Consider the following 21,241-nt stretch of genomic DNA (forward strand, 5'->3'; position numbering starts at 1 on the left):
GGGCTCCTGGGTAAATTTAAAGAGACAGTAGCGGCATTCACGCAGCGACACGCACACCCAGGGGCCAGATGTGTGTAGGTTAGGTTTTACTGCAAAATTAATTGGACAAACATGTAACACTTTACCATGGTTTTGTTTTCTTACTTAAAAGACAACGGTTAATTAAATTAATATGGGAGGGGGGGGGGGGGGGGCTGTTGAAATGTCCCCCCAATGGGTGTCCATAGTCAGCCTACTTTTTCACTATTTATGAATAATTCCTTATGTACACTGACTTCTGCATAATCTCAGTGAACATCATTACAATGTATCTTGCGCTGTCATTACTTCGTGTTCATTATAGTGAACTATTGAGGTATTGAGAGAAATACTTCTATATTCCCATGTGCAAATATTTGCCAAAATGCTCAAATTCGCAACCATGGATAAATATAACACTGGTAGCTACATTGTCTATAATTTAAATATTTGGAAATGTTGCATCTGTCAAATGTTCTAGAACAGATATTAAATTACAAATTCTTTAATTGATTGGATTCTAATGTATTGATTGGTGCAGTTTTCCAACATGGTACGATTATATTACCAATAGTCTAGAATACAACTTTATTATAGGGTGGACATGTGTGGCATCTTGGAGACACAGTATATGGATAGAAATTGCTCAGTTTCATTGACCATCTATAAACCAAATTTTGTCCCCTGTTGTGGTAGTACAGCTTTAAGAGGCTTGTGTCTGTCCACGCGACGCAGTTTACACACAAGCAGCAAGGTCCCACATCCTGGTACTTTTCAACGTTGTCAAGGAAGGCTTCGGTAGAGAGAAAGGCTGGCTCGAGGGAAGTAGCTGCAGTGTCCTGACAATATATCTGTCCAAACGTTCACAAACTATCCCGGAAAGTTAGGTGTAACTACCAGGTAATGCAAATGCATGTTTTTTCACACCTTTTCAACCATCCTACTCTTTCACCGCTAGCTTGGATTTACGCGTTTCTATTCATTTAGACAAGGAACACACGCAGACAGACGCCAGTCCGTGTGGACAGGGGAGGAGGAAGAGATTGTCCATTGTACGCTGGTAGAGACATAAATATCACCAAATGTGTCACATTTTCCGGGGGGTTTTCGTTTGAATTTGTGGCTCTGCTTTAGCACTCGTCGGCACACTGCATTTGGTATTCGTATGAGAATAAATAAAGAATGAAAAATGGCACACGACAGACATAATTTGTGATAGACGGAGGACTTGGTTTAAAGAGACAGTGCCATTTGTTCTCTTCCTGGTTGTTGTGCATGCTCTTTGATGCTGGCTGTCAGAGAGCGAACACAGCCTGCATTTGGATGCGTTGCAGGATTCATATGCCAAAAAATATTACATTTGTATAGCCTAAATTAGGAACCACAAATTATTTGTATTAATTAGGCCTATATAAATCAGTTAAATAGGGTGTGCACAAGTTATTTCTTGTTGACTTTAATCAAATAAAGGACGCATCTAAGCCAGCCAGAAATTGTGTTAATAAATGCCAATACTTGACAATGATATAAATATTTAATTTACTCTATTGAATATTTAGCTTTAATTTTGGGATGGACAAATGGGGTGCAACCATGTGGTTTGAAGAAGTATGTTTATTAATTTGGTTCTAAACTGACAACAGTTAAAAACAACTTCAAGATGTGATATATGTCAGCAAACAATCACATTTCCCAAGATCTATTAGATTAGTATATTTGTCTCGCTAAGCGTGTTGTTTATTCTAATTTTCAGGACCATCCGTTATCTGTTAATGTCAAGATGTGGCTGGTGACCACCAGAGATGGGAGACGGACATAACAAGACCTATAGGATGTTACTCAATAGCATACAACAATGTAGTCTAAAGGCTGACAGCATCCATATCAGGTGAACATTGGACTAAGGAGAGTGGGATGAGTGAAGATTCTGCAGCCAGCACAGTTTGGTGAAGAGCACGAGAGGTGACCAATCAGCAACTAGCATGCCAACCACCAAGGGAACTGGAGGGGCTGGCAGCCCACGGGGTCAGCGCTACCGTCCAGCCTCAGAGTTCGACGATGCCACACTCGCCCAAAAGAGAGAGTACTGGAAGACCAAGAAACGAGAGCAGAGGGCCAAGCTGTCAGAGGTCAAGAGGGAAAAAGATACAAACAGAGTGTGTAACTCCTTGGGCAGAAATGCAGTCCATAAGACCCTAACCTCTATGGTGTTGAATCCCAGTGCCTCTTGTTCAATGGCAGGGTCTGCCCCCACTTTGTTGAATAGCGATGGTTCCTACCAAACCAATGTCAGTGGTGCACCTGTAGTTTTATTAAAGGGAAAGGGTTCTGCTATCTCCTATCATCTGAACCATAGTGCTGAAGAAGAGGACCAAAACTCTTCCTTAGCAAACCAAAAGGAAAAATGGTTCCAGAGGATAAAACTTGACAAAGTCTTGCCTCCGTTCCCAACGTCCAGTGCAGGTCTAGGAGAAGGTGCGATGGTCTGCAAGATGGCGGTGAAAAGTTCCCCAACAGGGGGCACTGTGATCGGAACGGTTACCTCAGCCAAACCCAACGGAGTGCTGCTCAACAGTGGCTCCTCCTTGCCTCTGGGAAGAGTGGCTGTGAGACCCTCAGGTTCTGCACCTCACCAACCACAGGGTGGAATGACTGTTCTGAATGGCAGCTCTCCTGTAGTGTCAACACAGAAGCAACTGGCCACCCAGAGTGTATCAAGGCCTGATGCGTTTACTGAGACACAAGTTACAGTGCGTGTTCAGCCTGGACCGCTAACTGCTAACATTACCTCAGGGTTGTCCATCGTGACCAATCAGCCTACCCCTGCCCTCATTCCCAAACCAGAGGGTAGGCCTATAGGGATGAAAGTAACACAACTAGGTGGGACAAAGCGTGCCCCGGTCACAGCCCAAGAAGTTAGTTGTATCAACGACACATCAGCTACACTGGAGATTGAGGAGGACAAAGCCACCAAGCGCAGAGAGAATTGGCGCATCAAGAAGCGAGAACAGAGAGCGAAGCAGGCGGTTAGGTTAACAAAGACTAGAGAGAGAATCACGAACATGGAGATAACGTTGCAAAAAGCTGGAATGTTACCCAACGTGGTCATTGAACGTCCTCCGTCTGCTTTGAGTGGACAGGGCCATAGGCAGTGTGTTAATAGAGTCAGGGTCCCGTTCATCTCAGCCGGACGCCTGCTGAAGAACGCCAGAGCAGTGGCTAGCGTTGTAGTCAAAAGGGAGTCTGAGGATTCAGTCCTGGCTAAGCTAACTGCAGTCAATGCTAATCAACAGACTGTTCAGGTAAAAGTAGAGAATCCGCAGGACGCTGAACCAACAATGCAGACTGGCATGGCATCGAATGTCATTGGTTTTAAACTAGAAGGGGAACCAAGCAGAAGGCTTCCTGGTCCAGGGCAGTTTATCAACACTAGCCAAGGTATGGTCCGTTGTAGGACTCCGAGACAGAGGTTCATTGACGCCCAAAGGAATTTCCTGGGTCAGAGAAACATGAGAAAGTCCCCCTGTCATGCTACAGCCTTCAAAACCCGCAACGCACTCCGAGAGGACCCAACGGAGACACCCGAGCAGAGGGTGGCCCGGAAGCGGGAATACTGGCGTGTCAAGAAGCGGGAACAGCGAGCTAAGCTGTCAGTGGAAGTCCGCGCTAAGATGAAGGAGAAGGATGCTCTGATGCGAAGAGTCAACCGGTACCAGAGCATATTGGAGGATATGAGGAAGGCGAGAGCGGCGGGCTGCAACACACTGCCACAACCAACAGGAAATGGGCCTACCCACACCAGCGCCTCAGAGACCATTGGAGGGTTCATCAAGGAGGACGGTACATTGACCAATACCATTCCCCAAATGTATCTCATTACAGAAGCAAAAGAGACAGGGGATGAAATTGGTGTCATCGGTGGGATGCCTGTTAATAATTCATTTACCAACCCTAACATACACCGCCAACACCAACTGCTTCCCAAACCCACTGGTGATACATCTAGTAATGTGGTACATCAAATACGGGTCAACCCACCACCTCTAATCCGTCCTGCTCAAGTTAAGGTCTCCTGTCCTCCCATCGGCCTGTCAATCAGAAAGCCTCCCAAGTTAGTTTCAGGCAGCCCCCCGAAAAACCTTCCTAATCCACACACAGTTGTCCAGCCCCAGAGTCGGATCACCCTCACACACCCTCAAAACATTCAAAACACCTTTCCTGGTTTGTCTACAGCGATACCGAAGCCGGCTAGCTGGGTCATGCAGATGGCTGTCAAAGCTTCTACAGCATCAGCAGCGCTCAACTTGGACCCAAAGCTAACAGAGGAGGAAAAGATGGCTAAGAAGAGAGAGTACTGGAGGGTAAAGAAACGAGAGCAGAGGGCGGCCCGCGCCACCCGCCTAAGGCAAGGAGTTCAAGCTAGGGGAAAGACTGCCTCACACAAGAGGCGGAACCAAAGGTTAGCACGATTAGCTGTCGCCATTCCCAATGTCAACCACACACTGACCATCAAGCCTCTCTCAAACACCAGTGTGTCCATGTCTCCACAGGGAGACCAAATCAAACAAGAGAGAGGATCAACCTCAACAGACGCTCCATGTCCTCCACTGGAACAACCCCTCTGTGTTGATATCAAACCGTCCCGGTGTTCACCGCCACCACAGACCGAGCCACCAGACCCAGCCTTGAGTGCTGACAGCCAGGCCACCACTCTCTTAGTGGTGGCTTCTATGAAGAAGCTGCTGGAGGAATCGCTCAGCACTGTGGCTGACTGGAAAACAGAACAGCTGCCTTGTAAAAGTGATCCTCAGACATGTTCCTACGAGGATGCTTCCGTCCAGATGGAGGTCAAGCCAAATCTACCTCTGCTCACCCTGGAAGATGAGAAGGTCTCCCTATCTGGTGACCTATCGTTGGAGGTCAAAGGATGGCAGGTGGACGCTGACGCCCTGCCATCCTGCCAGGTAACCATTTGTCCATTGAGTCCTCATCCTAAGGACTCTCCCCTGTCAAGTCCTTGCACTGAAAGTCTGTCTTTCCCAGCTCCCCCTCCCTCTGAACCACCCTCTCACACACCCACACACTCTTGGTCCCACACGGCAGCTTCCAGTGAACCGCCGCTCCCTCTCCCTCGCAGAGCCCAGAGGCTGCGTGCCAAAAAAGCAGGACACCATCACTGCTGTTCCCCAGAACCCCCAAAGCTACACCATCAGCCTCAACAACAACAACAACAACCACCTCATCAACAACATGAAATTCAACATCAACAACAACCACCTTATCAACAACCTCAAAATCAACTACAACTTCAGCAACATCAGCACGCCCCAGCGGTGACAGGCCAGAATGTGACTCTGGAGAAGAAGAGGGAGTACTGGAGGATGATGAAGAGGCAGCAGAGAGCTAGGACGGTCAGGCAGGGAGGAGGGGGGCTGAGACGGGGGGACTACAGCAGACGACTGGCCCTCAAAGCAGCACAGGTGGGTGGATGTCATTTGTAATCTTGATATTACATTTCATCACTGCAGATTTTGTCATTCACAATGGTAGCCCTATACCTCTCATTTCAATAAAATTTGAGGCAGAAGTATGTTTAGGGGTTATGTCAATTGGAGTGTGGAACTGATGTAGTTTGCAAAGCATTGTAGGTGCTTACAGAATGTCTTCTGGTCAGGCCCACTGTCAAGTCCAACTGAAATACCATGAACCTATACTGAACAAAAATATAAATGCAACAATTTCATAGATTTTACTGAGTAAAATTCGTTATGCCCTAATCTATGGATTTCACATCACTGTGTATACAGATACGCATCTGTTGGTCACAGACAACCTTTAAATAAAAATTAGGGGCATGGATCGGAAATCCAGTCAGTATCTGGTGTGACCACCATTCGCCTCAAGCAGCGCAACATCGCCTTTGCATAGAATTGATCAGGCTGCTGAATGTTGTACCACTCTTCAATGGCTGTGCAAAGTTGCTGGATATTGGCGGGAACTGGAAAACGCTGTACACATAGATCCAGAGCATCCCACACATGCTCAATGGGTGACATGTCTGGTGAGTGTGCATGCCATGGAAGAACCGGGACATTTTTAGCTTCCAGGAATTTTGTATAGATCCTTGCGACATGGTGCCGTGCATTATCATGCTGAAACACGAGGTGATGGCGGGATGAATGGCACAACAATGGGCCTCCAAGATCTTGTCACGGTATCTCTGGGCATTCAAATTGACAACAATAAAATGTAATTGTATTCATTGTTTGTAGCTTATGCCTGCCCATACCAAAACCTCACGCCACTCTGTTCACAACGTTGACATCAGCACACCGCTCATCCACACGACGCCATTCGGTTTAGGTTGGCCTTTTGCTTCCCCCAGCACAAGGTGCACCTGTGTAATGGTCATGGTGTTTAATCAGCTTCTTAATATGCCACACCTGTCAGGTGGATGGATTATCTTGGCGAAGGATACATGTTAACTAACAGGGATGTAAACAAATTTGTGCACAAAATTTGAGAAATGCTTTTTGTGTGTATGGAACATTTCTGGGATCTTTAATTTCAGCTTATGAAACATGGGACCAACACTTTTACATGTTGCGTTTTATATTTTTGCTCAGTCTAATTGAGGAAGAGGGGGATATATATGGGATATATATTCTGAGAACTGGACAAACCTAAACAAGTACATTTTTGTAAAGATCACCAAATAGATGAAATAACCTTGGTTATAACTGATACTGTATATTGTGACATAAAACGAATGTAAACGAATTCATTGATTTGTGTTTCAGGTTTCGAATCTCCTCACTGTGAAGACACACACACAGAGACCAGTGCAGAGAAGCGGAAGCTTCGGTTTACACACAGCACCATTGCTCAAACTGCAGTCCTCCCCACTTCTCCAGCCTATATCTCCCCAGCCTATTTCTCCCCAGCCTATATCTCCCCCTGCTTCTGGACCCAAGGCTAGCCTCAGCATGGTCACCAACATCCCTACACTTCTGGTTGGAGACCCCACCACCTCCAACATGGGACAGACATATGATACAACACAGCTCAACCCTCCTGTCAACTGTACCAGTATCTCCAATTCACCCATTGGTGACACAGGGTCCCCACAGACATCTCATAGCTTCAGTACCGTGTCCCTCCCTTTTGGAGGTGGTGTCACTGTCCCCCCATTGAGTGAGGGGAAGAAAGACGGGCTGCTATTGGTGGAGAACCAACAGGAAGCGGCCCCAGGATTGAGCGCCAACTCGCCCCGCGTTCTAAAATGGAGACTGCGAGTGCAGGAAACCTCAGACACCGATACCTCACCCATCGCTACTCTCACACCTCCTCCCAACCCTTTGACTAGCATAAAACTCTTACCCATTCAGCCTCCCAGTCAAACATCCTCTTTCACCCCAACACAGACTCCTTTCAAATATCAAGGTGCTCAGATTTCTCAAAGTGGGAATGTACAAAATGTACGATTGCCGACATTGCAGGGGCTCACCAAAAGCCCTATCTACATAAGCCCAATGGGTCCGCCCAAGCCAGTGCCGGGGGAGTCGGAAGAGGAGACTCTGAGGAAGAAGAGGGAGTACTGGAGGGTGAGGAAGAAGGAGCAGAGAGCCAGGAAAGCAATGAGAGATGGGGAGATGACAGAGAAGAGGCCCTCGGTCAACTGGCAGCCCATCATCACTAACACTCATCATCCTCAACAGCTGCTTGAGGAGATGGAGACACAGGTAACATTTTCAATGGTCAACATTTCAAAGAAAAGGCCATATAAAATTGTAATAAGTCAGAATTGTATGTTTAACCATTGACTGAACCGTAACTTTGCTTAAATCATGCATTGATACCAAGGGATGAGGATTCAGCCTTCGGTAACTTTCATTCCTCTTAGTCAGTTCATTTTTTTTTAGGGCTGACTAACTCTTTTTGTTTTTTTCTCAACCAAAGGAACAGGATCCTGACCGGTGGTTCAACACCTCCGAGGACTCTGAACTACTTCTGAGGTGAGAGACAAGTTCTCTCTGTTTCTGTTACCTCAATGTGTGTGTTGGTAGTAATCATAACTGATGTCCTTTTTTCCATAGTACTTCCACAGAGACAGACATGGGCTACTTTCCTGACTTTGGCCAAACTGAACCTTTAGAAGGTAAAACATTTGATACTTCTAGATCCTTTAATCCTAAATCTAGCTATAGCTAATGGCCTTTCTTAGAGTAACCTTGTTGCCTTAGTAGAAAATATGGCAAACTAGCCCAAATATTTATACAAATATGTTGGACCCCTGGCTAGTAGAAAGTCATCATGGACTAGTAGAAATTGCAGTCTACTGGCCCGACTGACCAGTTCACAAAATCCTAAAGTTCCATGTCTCACAATACCACTATCTTTCCTATAGACGAATCAGAGCTCCTTTTCCTACACGACGATCTTGGCGACAACTATGACGGCGCCATCTCGGATGTTGTATGGAGGAATCGCTACCTCATGGACTACGACCCGCTGAACCAGCTGCTGGTGTGCATGGTGTGCGGGGAGCTCCAGTACTCCCACAGCCTGGAGGGGGTGAGGGCCCACATCGACGAGGCCCACCCAGATACCCTGAGCCTGGAGTCCCCGGAGCACCTTCGCATCCTAGAGGCCTGGGACGAGCAGGTGTCCAGGAGAGAACGCTTCTTCACCAGCCAGCTGCAGCAGCACAGTGGGACGATGGGAGGTAATTAGGCTGTATTATATTAGAGGGCCCAGAGTTCTTCCTGTTCCTGGAGATGGGGAAATGTGGTAGAGTATTTATGTTATATCCAAGCACATTTTGTTTCAGGGGACAGTGCCAACCTCCCAGCAGAAGTAATGGTTGATACAGAGGACTCGTCATACCCGACGAACAGCAAAAGCTCCAGAACGATTAAAAGACTCTGAGGGCTAAGGTGAGCATTTGAGCCTTCATAACTGTACAGACACCATCCATGTCTGTATATCATAATGTTGACCGTAGCTCTCTGTATACCAAGGGGTGTATTCTTGTCTGTCTGTAGGAACACGTTTTCACGACACATTGTTTACGTCCTACCTACTTGTCCTAATTTGCAGAAGCACAAATAGCTCAATTCCAGACAGCATAAAACAATAGAGGAAGTGAAAACATTTCTGCTGTTTTCTTTTGTGTATTATCTTTTCCGGAGCAGTTCCTCTACAAAGGATGAACTAAACTTGGAACTGTATATCTGTATAGGGGACATGGAACGACAAGAGGCAAGCTTTACCTCATGAACTTTGGGATAGACCCACACATCTACACATACCCACGAATGTATCTTCTTGCTGGGGTTTTTTCCCCCTTTTTCCCCCCAATTTCGTCATATCCAATTGGTAGTTACAATCTTGTGCCATCGCTGCAACTCCTGTTCGGACTCGGGAGAGGCGAAGGTCGAGAGCCGTGCGTCCCCCCGAAACTCAACTCAACCCAACCAAGCCACACTGCTTCTTTGACACAATGCCCGCTTAACCCGGAAGCCAGTTGCACCAATGCGTCGGAGGAAACACCTGGCGACTGTGTCAGCATGCATTACGCCCGGCCCGCCACAGGAGTCTCCAGTGCGCGATGGGACAAGGACATCCCTGCCGGCCAAACCCTCCCCTAACCCGGACGACACTGGGCCAATTGTGCACTGCCTCATGGGTCTCCCGGTTGCGGCAGGCCGCGACAGAGCCTGGACTCGAACCCAGAATCTCTAGACCACTGCGCCACTCGGGAGGCCTTCTTGATGTTTTTGATAGCGCCATATTGTAGCGATAATCATTCACTACTACTACTACACCATGTCTCCTGTGCCCTAAACCAAAATAATATATCAATAAGAGATGTCACTGGGCTCTATAATGTCGTTGTGCTGTATAACATACTAAAGCACAGTCAGGGCTCTTCCTCAATCCACAGCACTGGGTCAACTTAACCTCCCTATTATGTGTCCATAACAAACAGGTCAGTGATGTTCTTCAATCTGAATGAATGTGTCCTTACTCCTCAATGTACCAGGATCTATATGATCTAGGTTTTTAAGGGTAAATAGCAGACCTTGGAGACCATGCATCCATTGAAATGGTCTACAGGTGATCAATTGTTCAATGATTGATATTCGTCTGTACATACAGTACATTTTATAATTTTACTTAATGATATGTTTATTTAATATTTCTCACATACTATCAGTTTTGTATAAAGTTTTGTACTGTATTAACAATTTGTTATTCAGGTCCAAGACAATTCAGTTTTATTTCTTCCCTTTTCACAAGGGACATCCTTGCATGAGGGTATTCTAAATATGTCCTAAAAAGTACTGGTATAATTATTTTTCATGCAGCATACTGTATCTACAAGACTGACTCTTCGAAATACTTATTTGACACACAAAACAACATTGTTTTCATAAATCGTTGTTCTGGAATATATAAAAATGTTCTTCCTTTTAATAAATGTAAACATTGTTTCTGTAATGCTGACTTGACAAATGTATTTCTGCACTGTAAATACAACACACAATCGTTATGTTTAAAGGGGTGCTGAAATGTCAAAACCCTTTTAATGTATCTGATTGCCGATCACTTAATTGTTGCTCTCGTTTTGTTTCTGATCTGATTTCATATTTCCTTGTCTATTTATACTGAATACATTATTTTGAATGCCTTTTATTTAGTCTGAACAATCAGTCAGTGGCACAGATATAGATTATTACATTTTTTATTTAATTGTATCCCTGATTTAACAATCAATTATCAGCATATGTATTTTTTATTACTTTGTAAACATACAAAAAAATATGTAAGATCCATAGGCCTGCTGCTTGGATGTTTCTATACTTCCTATATGTAACAGAAAATGTGTGGAATGGACTTCCATTTGTGTTGTTTTTGGTTCACCAATATACTGACAATTAACGTCCTATAGAGCACGAAGCTTTGGAAGTCAGTCTTCTGTGGTCTTAACAGACTGAAAAATGCATTGAAAACAGATTGTACTGTGATTAACTTCTTCTTGTACAGCTGTAAGCAAACTGTAAATGTACAGGGGACACTGACCACGCTGTATGATGACACCTGATGAGAATGTACCTCTTTGAATTGGTTCCTACCTTGTCTGTTTTAAAAGGGAATGTTCAAATGCCTTTTCGGTACTAATAAACCCTTTTTTCTATCTTTTAAAAGTGGTTCTGATTTATTGCTAGCTGGCACTATCAAGGAGGGTGTATATGAGGCCATAACTGTATCCCCATTGTCAACAATACTTAACGATAAGTCAACAATGTGCATCACCAATTCACTTCAACTGTCCAAATGTTTTTAAAAGGTGATATATATTTACCATGAAGGCAGTTGACTGAGTTAATGTCAATGCACACTAGTTTCAACACTGATTTAGGTTGTCACCCTTCACTCAGGTACAAAGTTCCAAATATAATGAAAACAGTAGGGTACGCATAAGAGATTATGTACATCAGTTGTATATTTTATATTTTTCCTGATTTGAGGCTTTCTTGAATCTTGACACGGTGCTAATTAAAAGTAAGCGCAAGAGCCTTTTCAAAGACATTTACGACAACATTAAATTAGTTTAGAGGGCGTTGGGTTAAATAAGTACCTAAGCTTGGTTTCTTGAAACCTACAAGTTGACAATAGGTGGGTACAGTATACTTCGGTATTAAATCCACTGATTTAATGAAATCCTATTACCAGATTTTTATGGGGGCCAAGAGTGACCTGACAAGGAAGAGTTAGTTATGATAAAGGCTCTCTCTCCAGCTAATACTCTCTCTGGTAGAGGAATGGGCTGTCACAGTCCTGTAGCTATTAACTGCTTCCCTCTCAAACGCTACGGCGATGTTCCTCCTCCACAACAATGACTAGTCTCCCTGCTGCCAAAAGACATCCCCACAGCATGACGCCGCCTCCACCATGCTTCACCTTAGGAATGGTGCCAGGTTTTCCTCCAGACGTGACACTTGGCATTCAGGCCAAAGAGTTCAATCTTGGTTTCATCAGACCAGAGAATCTTGTTTCTCATGGTCTGAGAGTCTAGGGGCCTTTTGGCACCTGGAATGCATTTCAATTAATAGGTGTGCCTTGTTAAAAGTTAATTTGTGACATTTTCCTTCTTAATGCATTTGAGCCAATCAGTTGTGTTGTGACAAGGTAGGGATGGTATACAGAAGATAGCCTTTTTTGGTAGAAGACCAAGTCCATATTATGTCAAGAACAGCTCAAATAAGTGAAATGGCAGTCTATCATTACTTGAAGACATGAAGGTCAGTCAATCTGGAAAATTTTAAGAACTTTTAAAGTTTCTTCCCCTGCAGTTGCAAAAACCATCAGCCGCTATGATGAAACTGTCACTCATGAGGACCGCCACAGGAAAGGAAGACCCAAAGTTACCTCTGCTCTAGAGGATAAGTTCATTAGAGTTAACTGCAGCCCAAATAAATGCTTCACAGAGTTCAATTAACAGACATCTCAACATCAACTGTTCAGAGGAGACTGCGTGAATCAGGCCTTCATGGTCGAATTGCTGCAAAGAAACCACTGCTAAAGGACACCAATGAGAATAAGAGACTTGCTTGGGCCAAGAAACACGAGCAATGGACATTAGACTGGTGGAAATCTGTCCCTTGGGCTAATGAGTCTAATGAATTTTAGATTTTTGGTTCCAACCGCCATGTCTTTGTGAGACGCAGAGTTGGTGAACAGATGATCTCTGCATGTGTGGTTCCCACCGTGAAGCATAGAGGAGGTGTGATGGTGTGGTTGTGCTTTGCTGGTGACACTGTCAGTGATTTATTTAGAATTCATGGCACACTTAACTAGCATGGCTGCCACAGCATTCTGCAACAATACACCATCCCATCTGGTTTGAGCTTAGTGGAACTATCATTTGTTTTTCAATAGGACAATGAAACAACACACCTCCAGGCTGTGTAAGGGGTATTAGACTAAGAAGGAGAGTGATGGAGTGCTGCATCAGATGAACTGGCCTCCACAATCATCTATGGGAACTCCTTCAAGACTGTTGGAAAAGCATTCCAGGTGAAGCTGGTTGAGAGAATGCCAAGAGTGTGCAAAGCTGTCATCAAGGGTGGCTACTTTGAAGAACCTCAAATATAAATATATTTTGATTTGTTTAACACTTTTTTTGTTACTACATGATTCCATGTGTTATTTTATAGTGTTGACGTCTTCACTATTATTCTAAAATGTAGAAAATATGAAAAATAAAGAAAACCCTGGAATGAGTAGGTGTGTCCAAGCTTTTGACTGGTAACAACATTGAGAACCATATGTTTGCAGTGCATCATCTGGAGTTGCACCTAGCCAATGGGGAGCTGCAGGGAGCTGCAGGGGGACGGGGAAGGGGTTGGCGTGCTTGAACTTGGGGAACCATCAGAAGATGCGCTGGTACTTCCTCATAGGGTGAATCTTGTCCCTGAAGATCTGGACCTTAAGTCTGGACATTTGACATGATACCTGATTATACAGAACATGATACCGGATTATACAGAACATGATACCGGATTATACAGAACATGATACCTGATTATACAGAACTTGATACCTGATTATACAGAACATGATACCTGATTATACAGAACATGATACCTGATTATACAGAACATGATACCTGATTATACAGAACATGATACCTGATTATACAGAACATGATACCTGATTATACAGAACATGATACCTGATTATACAGAACATGATACCTGATTATACAGAACTTGATACCTGATTATACAGAACATGATACCTGATTATACAGAACATGATACCTGATTATACAGAACATGATACCTGATTATACAGAACATGATACGTGATTATACAGAACATGATACCTGATTATACAGAACATGAATGAATGACAAAACAAGGGTCTGACAATGAAATATCTCGCTTCATATTTTAATGGTTTGAGAGCCACTGTTCTGAAAACAGTGGGCCAAATCTCTCTCTCTCTCTCTCACACACACCAGTGTTACCCCTATATTCAGCAGGGGCGGGCAACCGCTGCTAAATTGTTGCCGCCACGAAAAATAATTTCAAAAAACAAACAATACAAATGTGGGGTTTGGTAAAATGTTGTCAGTATAAATATAAACGACAGAACTGGATGTAAAGTATGTAGAAAAGATAACAGACCTATATATTTTTTAAATAAGATAATATTTGACAACTAACAATCACCACTAAAAACTAGAGTCAGAGAGAATCTAAAATTCCAAGTGTCATGGCATGGGCCCCCATTGATTTTGTTACATTTGAGTCACTCCGATAGCATAAGCTATGGCAAAATGTGTAGTATTGCAGGAAATTAGCTTTAAAATAGCAAAACTGTGCCTGTGGCCAAGAAGAGGGTCATTAAAATATCTGGTCAGAGACCACACAATTGGCCACGCCCACTAGCACGCCCCTACGTTAACTTTGCCACCACTAGTTCGCCATCTGTTCCAGCAGGTGCACCCCGCACTCCTGCTGTCAGGGGTAGTGGTTGAACATGCACTGGATAAAGTTCCTGGGCACAAACACCTCCTTGGGGAAAACATCCAACAGCTTGTTGTAAACTGTAAGGTCCCGTTCCACATGAACTCTGGCACCTTCTTCAAGGCTGCGTAAATGAACTCTACGTGACCTCGACGCCATATTCCCCTCTTACTGAAGACATCCACCGCTCCGTTGAAGGTGGCTTTGGTCTTGGCCTTCCTGGCCACCCTCTCAAACAGGTCATCATGAGTTATCAGTGACTTGTAATTTATTCTATCCTCGTCCTCTTAGGTCTGTGGGTACGAGCTGGCTCTTATAACATCCAGGGCTGTCATGGAAACGCCTCAGTGCCTGTTGAGGACGAGGAAATGCATTGATGAGGAGGTACAAGCAGTCAACATAGTTCAACAAAATGCATGAAAGGGTAACTTGATACACCGTAGTGCAGGGCTCTCCAACCTTGTTCCTGGAGAGCTACTATCCTGTAGGTTTTCATTCCAACCTTGTTCCTGGAGAGCTACTATCCTGTAGGTTTTCATTCCAACCTTGTTCCTGGAGAGCTACTATCCTGTAGGTTTTCATTCCAACCTTGTTCCTGGAGAGCTACTATCCTGTAGGTTTTCATTCCAACCCTAATCTGGTGCATTTGTTTCTAATAATGAATTGGTTTATAAGATGAATCAGGTTAGTTACAACTGGGGTTCACCTAACCCCTAACCCTACGATTGAGGTTAACGATCACCCATCGCTATCCACTCAAATTGAACTACCATGTCGATGTGATTACCTGGGGAAATTCCTATGGATTTAGGGTGTGACATACCTGGCCACAGGTGTTGTGTAGTGTAATTAGGGAAAATTCTGTGGCTGTCTGACACAGGGTGGCATGTTGGACAGCTGCTCTGACAGAGGGGGCCAGGAACCATACACTCTGGAACCGTAGTAGACAGCAGGCACAGTTCATGGTTCATGCATCATGTGGCTCCTACAAAAGAGAGTGAGTGAAGCTGACATGATTAACAAGATAAGCAGATGGGACAAATAGTACAGTGACACTATGAATCTGCACTAATATTAATATATTGTACTAATATTAATATATTGTGACAGCTTGCAAAACATATGTGCAGATCAATCTCTGTGGTTTTGATGGGAGCATGACACAACAGACATAAACACAGGACAACATACTGTATCTTTTACCTAGCTATAAGTAGCCATTCAATTTATGACTACGTCACATAATATGTGACAATTCAACTTGAGTGACCTTAGAAGCTCGCAAGTTATACGTAGAGGTAACAGTGTGGTGAGATTCTCCATCGTATCACGTCTCCTTCAGACATGTCACTCCATGTAGAACCCCCGGATGCATTTCCTGGTTCAAGCAGGTTTTTGTTCCCCCATCATTACAAAAACAAAGACGCCGAGCTTTAGTTCCGCCATCGTGTCGTTGAAGATAAGTACAAAAACACGCCACCAGGTGGCAGGAAATCTCTGTGAATTAAAAATATCAGTTGAACAGAACTTTTGGATGACAGGGGGTGTAACTCAAAAAGTAGTTTTACAACGTTTCAGTAAGGAGCATATTATTATTACATACACACATAGCCATCGCAAAACAGGGGGATAGTTATACCATACTTGTCTCCACGAGCATAATTTGGGAAATTCTGGTGCGGAGTGTATTGTGAATATATTGGGCGATTGTGCACTTGTGCCCCCCAATGTTCAGCTCATTTCCTGGATTTGTGTAAAGTATTTGAGTGCATTCTATTTTGGGGGGGGAACACAATCCTCTCTAGCAACTGCGCACGTTGCCATGCGTGTCTCCTCTCTTTTCTAAAGAAACAACTTCAGCGCGAGCTCCCGAGTGTGACTTCTGACACGCTCCGGGTTCGAGCAGCAGCATGGAAAATACACCCCAAAACAAACTCCACTCTTAGAAGACAGTAAATAACTTCTGGGCGATCAGTCATGGATGGTTCTACGAATAGCCTAGGTAAGTAAAGCATCTAAAATCGTATTTGTATTTAACAATTTCAGACTTTGAGTTGCTTCTTTCTGTATGTCAACCACACAGTTACTTATGTGGGCGTATCAGTCTGCAAATTACAAAGCAGCATGTGTAGTTTGTGCGAAACATGCAATTGAAAAACTGAAAACACACCTTTGCAATTGTTTAAAGGAGTAATCGCAATTTGATGATAACCTAGGGCCAATGATGTTATGTGCTTTCAGTTTGTAAGGATTTTGTAAGGATTTTGCTATGTTCACTGTTTTAAATCATAAAAATTAACTTTGTTGTATACTATAGGTAGGTGTGAAACAAAGTCATTTATATCCCCCATCATCTCTCTTGAGATAGGGTGTGCATATGGAATATTTGGTGAATGGCAGACGTGGGAACAGAATGATATCTAGAATGTTCTCTCCCAATTGGGTAGGATGCTAGATTACTTTTTGCCAGGTTAGTTCCTTAGTTTGTGGTCTCTTGACTGTTTCTATGGCAAGGCAACCCCATTAGCTACACCAATAAACAGGGATGCATTCAAATGGATTGATTTTAATTTGAATAGTATCACTCACTATAAGCTCCTCGATCACGCTGAAACAACAGTCATATTCAAAGTTCTAGGGTGACAGTCCTATGTGGAAGTTAGTTCAGTGCATTGAGGAACAGGCTTGACACAATTTAATCTGTCTGTAGTTGTGGATGCATTTAAAGCCCTGTCAGAGTTCTACAGTCACTGTAGTTGTTGGACCATCATCTGCACTTGAGAAACTTCAAAGGTTCCTAGATCAAGCAAGAGAGAGGAACTATAACTATAAACAGCATATTGACATGATGGGTGTTCAAGATGTGATGCATGAACTAATTTGGGGGTACCTACCCATCTCTCACCCAGACATCTTTGGGCATGGTTTTAAATGGAAATTACAGATATTCAGTTTGTGGCTGTTATTAATTACCCCCCCCCCCTCCCCCCCCCTCCCATTTTGCAGTAGCATTGGATATGCTGCTACTGCCTTGGCAATGGAACTTTTAATGGGTGATGTAAACTGTGATGTATCATAGTATTTGGTATTTTATTAGGGTCCCCATTAGCTGGTTTCGAAAGCAGTAGCTACTTCTCCTGGGTTCCTGGGGTCCACATAATACATGTAACATGACATAATACATAATACAGAACATTAATAGACAAAAACAGATCAAGGACATAACTACATAAATGTAAAAATGGCACACACAGCCTACAAATCAATACATTCACACACAAACAAGGTAGAAGCGTTGTGTCCCGTGAGGGGTTGATATATCTGTTTTTTGAAACCAGGTTTGCTGTTCATTTGAGCAATATGAGATGGAAAGGAGTTCCATACACTAATGGCTCTATAATACTGAACGCGTTCTTGAATTTGGAGACTGTGAAAAGACCCCTTTTGGCATGTCTGGTGGGGTAAGTGGGTGTGTCAGAGCTGTGTGTAAGTTGACTGCAAACCATTTGGAATTTTCAATACATTAATGTTTCTAATAAAAAGAAGTGATGCAGTCAGTCTCTCCTCAACTCTTACAATGTAGAGCAAGACGTGCTCCGATTACAATGTAGAGCAAGACGTGCCGCTCTGTTTTGGGCCAGCTATGGCTTAACTAGGTCTTTCATTGCAGCACTTAACCACATGACTGGATAATAATCAAGATAAGATATAACTAGAGCATGCAGGACTTGCTTTTTTTGTGTGTGGTGTCAAAAAAGCAGAGCATCTCTTTTATTATGGAAAGACCTCTCCCCATTTTTACTACCATGGAATCTATATGTTTTGGTCCATGACATTTACAATCTACGGTAACAGCAAGTCATTTAGTCTCCTCAACTTGTTCAACAGCCATTACCATTCATTACCAGATCCAGCTGAGGTCTAGAGCTTAGAAACTAATTTGTACCAAATACAATGCTCTTAGTTTTAGAGACGTTCAGGACCAGTTTATTAATTGCCACCCATTCCGAAACAGACTGCATCTATTTGTTTAGGGTTTCAGTGACTTCATTAGCTGTGGTTGTTGACACGAATATGGCTGAATCATCAGCATACATGGACACAAAGCCTTTGTTTAATGCCAGTGGCAGGTCATTGGAAAAAAATAGAAAAGAGTAGAGGGCCTAGAGAGCTGCCCTGCGGTACACCCCTCCTACATGTTTGAAATTATAGAGACTTCCATGAAAGAAAACCCTCTGTGTTATATTAGATAGATAGCTCTGGATCCAGGTTGAAAAGCCATAAAACATATGTTTTCTAAACAACAGGTTATGGTCAATAATATCCATGGCTGCACTGAAATCTAACAGTAGAGCTCCCACAATCTTCTATTCTCAATTTCTTTCAACCAATCAACAGTCATTTGTGTCAGTGCAGTATATGTTGAGTAAATTGCGATAGACTGTTAGTTATGATTTGTAGATCAATCAGTCTCGACTCGCCTTTAAAGTCAGTTGCAATATCTAACGGCCCCAATATCACATGGAGAGGCAGACGGCAGTTAGCAACTGTGGGTAATGCCTGTCTGTCAGTATATTTTAGGGGTTGACCGATTATTCGCATGGCCGATTTAATTAGGGCTGATTTCAAGTTTTCATAACAATCGGTAATCTGCATTTTTGGACGCTGATTATGGCTGATTACATTGCAATCCATGAGGAGACTGCGTGGCAGGCTGACCACCTGTTTTGCGAGTGCAGCAAGGAGCAAAGGTAAGGTGCTAGCTAGCATTGATTTATTTTTATAAGATAAGTTTAATCTTACCATAATCACTAGTTAACTACACATGGTTGATGAAATTACTAGTTTAACTAGCTTGTCCTGCGTTGCATATAATCAATGCGGTGCCTGTTAATTTATCATCAAATCACAACCTACTTCGCCAAACGGGTGATGATTTAACAAAAGCGCATTTGTGAAAAAAAGCACAATCATTGCACCAATTAACCTAACCATAAACATCCATGCCTTTCTTAAAAACCTATTTGGGAGGTGAAGCCAGTGAAAATGCAGAGCGCCAAATTCAAATAAATTACTATAAAAATCAAACTTTCATGAAATCACACATGCAAGATAGCAAATTAAAGCTACACTTGGGAATCCAGCCAACATGTCAGATTTCAAAAAGGCTTTTCGGCGAAAGCAAACGATGCTATTATCTGAGGATAGCACCATTGTAAACAAAGGGAGAGAAGCATATTTCAACACTGCAGGCGCGACACAAAACGCAGAAATAAAAATATAATTCATCCCTTACATTTGACGAGCTTCTTCAGTTGGCACTCCAATATGGCCCATAAACATCACAAATGGTCCTTTTGTTCGATTAATTTTGTCGATATATATCCAAAATATTCATTTATTTGGCGAATTTGATCCAGAAACTTGCGCAACATGACTAGAAAATATCTCAAAAGTTACCTGTAATCTTTGCCAAAACATTTCAAACTTCTTTTGTAATAAAACTTTAGGTATTTTTTTACGTAAATAATCGATAAAATTGAAGACGGGATGATCTGTGTTCAATACAGGAGGAAAACAATCTGTAGCATGCTTTCTGGTCATGCGCCTCTATCTAACAGTACACTTCAAGTTACCCTCGTTCAAGATGGCCATACTTCTTCATTACACAAAGAAAAAACCTCAACCAATTTCTAAAGACTGTTGACATCCAGTGGAAGCGATAGGAACTGCAAGAAGGTTTTTTTCCCTATAAAAACCCATTGAAAAGAGAGTGACCTCAAAGAAAAAAATCTCAATGGTTTGTCCTCGGGGTTTCGCCTGCTAAATAAGTTCTGTTAAACTCACAGACATGATTCAAACAGTTTTAGAAACGTCAGAGTGTTTTCTATCCAAATCTACTAATAATATGCTTATCTCCTGGAGATGAGTAGCAGGCAGTTGAATTTGGGCATGCATTTCATCCGGATGTGAAAATACTGCCCCCTGTCACCAAGAAGTTAAAATCAATACACAAGTATATTTTTTTAAACCTGCATATTTAGTTAAGAAATTCATGTTAGCAGGCAATATTAATCAGGGAAATTGTCACTTCTCTTGCGTTCAGTGCAAGCAGAGTCAGGGTATATGCAGCAGTTTGGGCCGCCTGGCTTGTTGTGAACTGTGTGAAGACCATTTCTTCCTAACAAAGACTGTAATTAATTTTCCAGAATTTTATATAATTATGACATAACATTGAAGGTTGTGCAATGTAACAGCAATATTTAGACTTGGGGTTGCCACCGGTTCGACAAAATACGTAATGCTTCCATATTTCACTGAAATAATAAACATTTTGTTTTCGAAATGATAGTTTCCGGATTTGACCATATTAATGACCTACGGCTTGTATTTCTGTGTGTTTATTATATTATAAGTCTATGATTTGATATTTGAAAGAGCAGTCTGAGCGGTGGTAGGCAGCAGCAGGCTCATAAGCATTCATTCAAACAGCACTTTCCTGTGTTTACCAGCAGCTTTTTGCCATGCTTGAAGCACAGCGCTGTTTATGACTTCAAGCCTATCAACTCCTGAGATTAGGCTGGCAATAGTATAATCCCTATAAGAACATCCAATAGCCAAAGGTCTGAAATACAGAGTATAGAGTATAGAGAGAAATAGACCTATAATAACTACAACCTAA

General features: G+C 42.9%; 2 protein-coding genes and 1 long non-coding RNA gene across 11 annotated transcripts in view; 2 read left to right on the forward strand and 1 right to left on the reverse strand.

The window, feature by feature from the left end:
• Window positions 1-754: 754 nt before the first annotated feature.
• On the forward strand, window positions 755-11,228 carry si:dkey-28a3.2. 4 transcript variants are annotated; one of them, XM_021578233.2, is made up of 8 exons: window positions 755-918; window positions 1,772-5,498; window positions 6,819-7,760; window positions 7,978-8,033; window positions 8,115-8,176; window positions 8,426-8,743; window positions 8,849-8,954; window positions 9,063-11,228. In XM_021578233.2, the coding sequence occupies exons 2-7, from the start codon at window positions 2,001-2,003 to the stop codon at window positions 8,944-8,946; spliced, it is 4,974 nt and encodes a 1,657-aa protein (XP_021433908.2). In that variant the 5' UTR covers window positions 755-918; window positions 1,772-2,000; the 3' UTR covers window positions 8,947-8,954; window positions 9,063-11,228. The 4 variants fall into 4 exon arrangements, with proteins under 4 accessions (XP_021433908.2, XP_021433907.2, XP_021433909.2 ...); XM_021578232.2 differs by having other exon boundaries at window positions 9,213-11,228; XM_021578234.2 differs by having other exon boundaries at window positions 9,260-11,228.
• Window positions 11,229-13,251: 2,023 nt separating this feature from the next.
• Window positions 13,252-15,986, reverse strand: LOC110500716. Its single transcript, XR_002470150.2, has 3 exons — window positions 15,763-15,986; window positions 15,383-15,544; window positions 13,252-14,910 (listed from the first exon to the last, which is right to left on the reverse strand). It is a non-coding gene; the product is annotated as an uncharacterized LOC110500716 (long non-coding RNA).
• Window positions 15,987-16,046: 60 nt separating this feature from the next.
• Window positions 16,047-21,241, forward strand: part of LOC110500717 (echinoderm microtubule-associated protein-like 3) — a 50,873-nt gene continuing 45,678 nt past the window's right edge. For 3 of the 6 annotated variants that reach the window (XM_036958162.1, XM_036958164.1, XM_036958165.1), the window contains exon 1: window positions 16,049-16,561. In XM_036958162.1, the coding sequence (XP_036814057.1) occupies window positions 16,537-16,561 (25 nt within the window). In that variant the 5' untranslated portion in view covers window positions 16,049-16,536. Of the gene's footprint in view, window positions 16,562-21,241 lie in introns of all 6 variants that reach the window. The other 3 variants (XM_036958160.1, XM_036958161.1, XM_036958163.1) reach the window with 3 other exon arrangements.

Source organism: Oncorhynchus mykiss, chromosome 21 (assembly GCF_013265735.2).
Source record: "Oncorhynchus mykiss isolate Arlee chromosome 21, USDA_OmykA_1.1, whole genome shotgun sequence".
Classification (NCBI taxonomy): domain Eukaryota; kingdom Metazoa; phylum Chordata; class Actinopteri; order Salmoniformes; family Salmonidae; genus Oncorhynchus; species Oncorhynchus mykiss.

Excerpts from the sequence above, each read along its gene's own strand:
- si:dkey-28a3.2 (XM_036958158.1), top strand. The coding sequence starts at position 2,001 with ATGCCAACCACCAAGGGAACTGGAGGGGCTGGCAGCCCACGGGGTCAG. Across the intron at positions 7,761-7,977 it reads TTGAGGAGATGGAGACACAG|GAACAGGATCCTGACCGGTG; the intron begins GTAACATTTTCA and ends TCTCAACCAAAG. Across the intron at positions 8,744-8,848 it reads GCACAGTGGGACGATGGGAG|GGGACAGTGCCAACCTCCCA; the intron begins GTAATTAGGCTG and ends ATTTTGTTTCAG.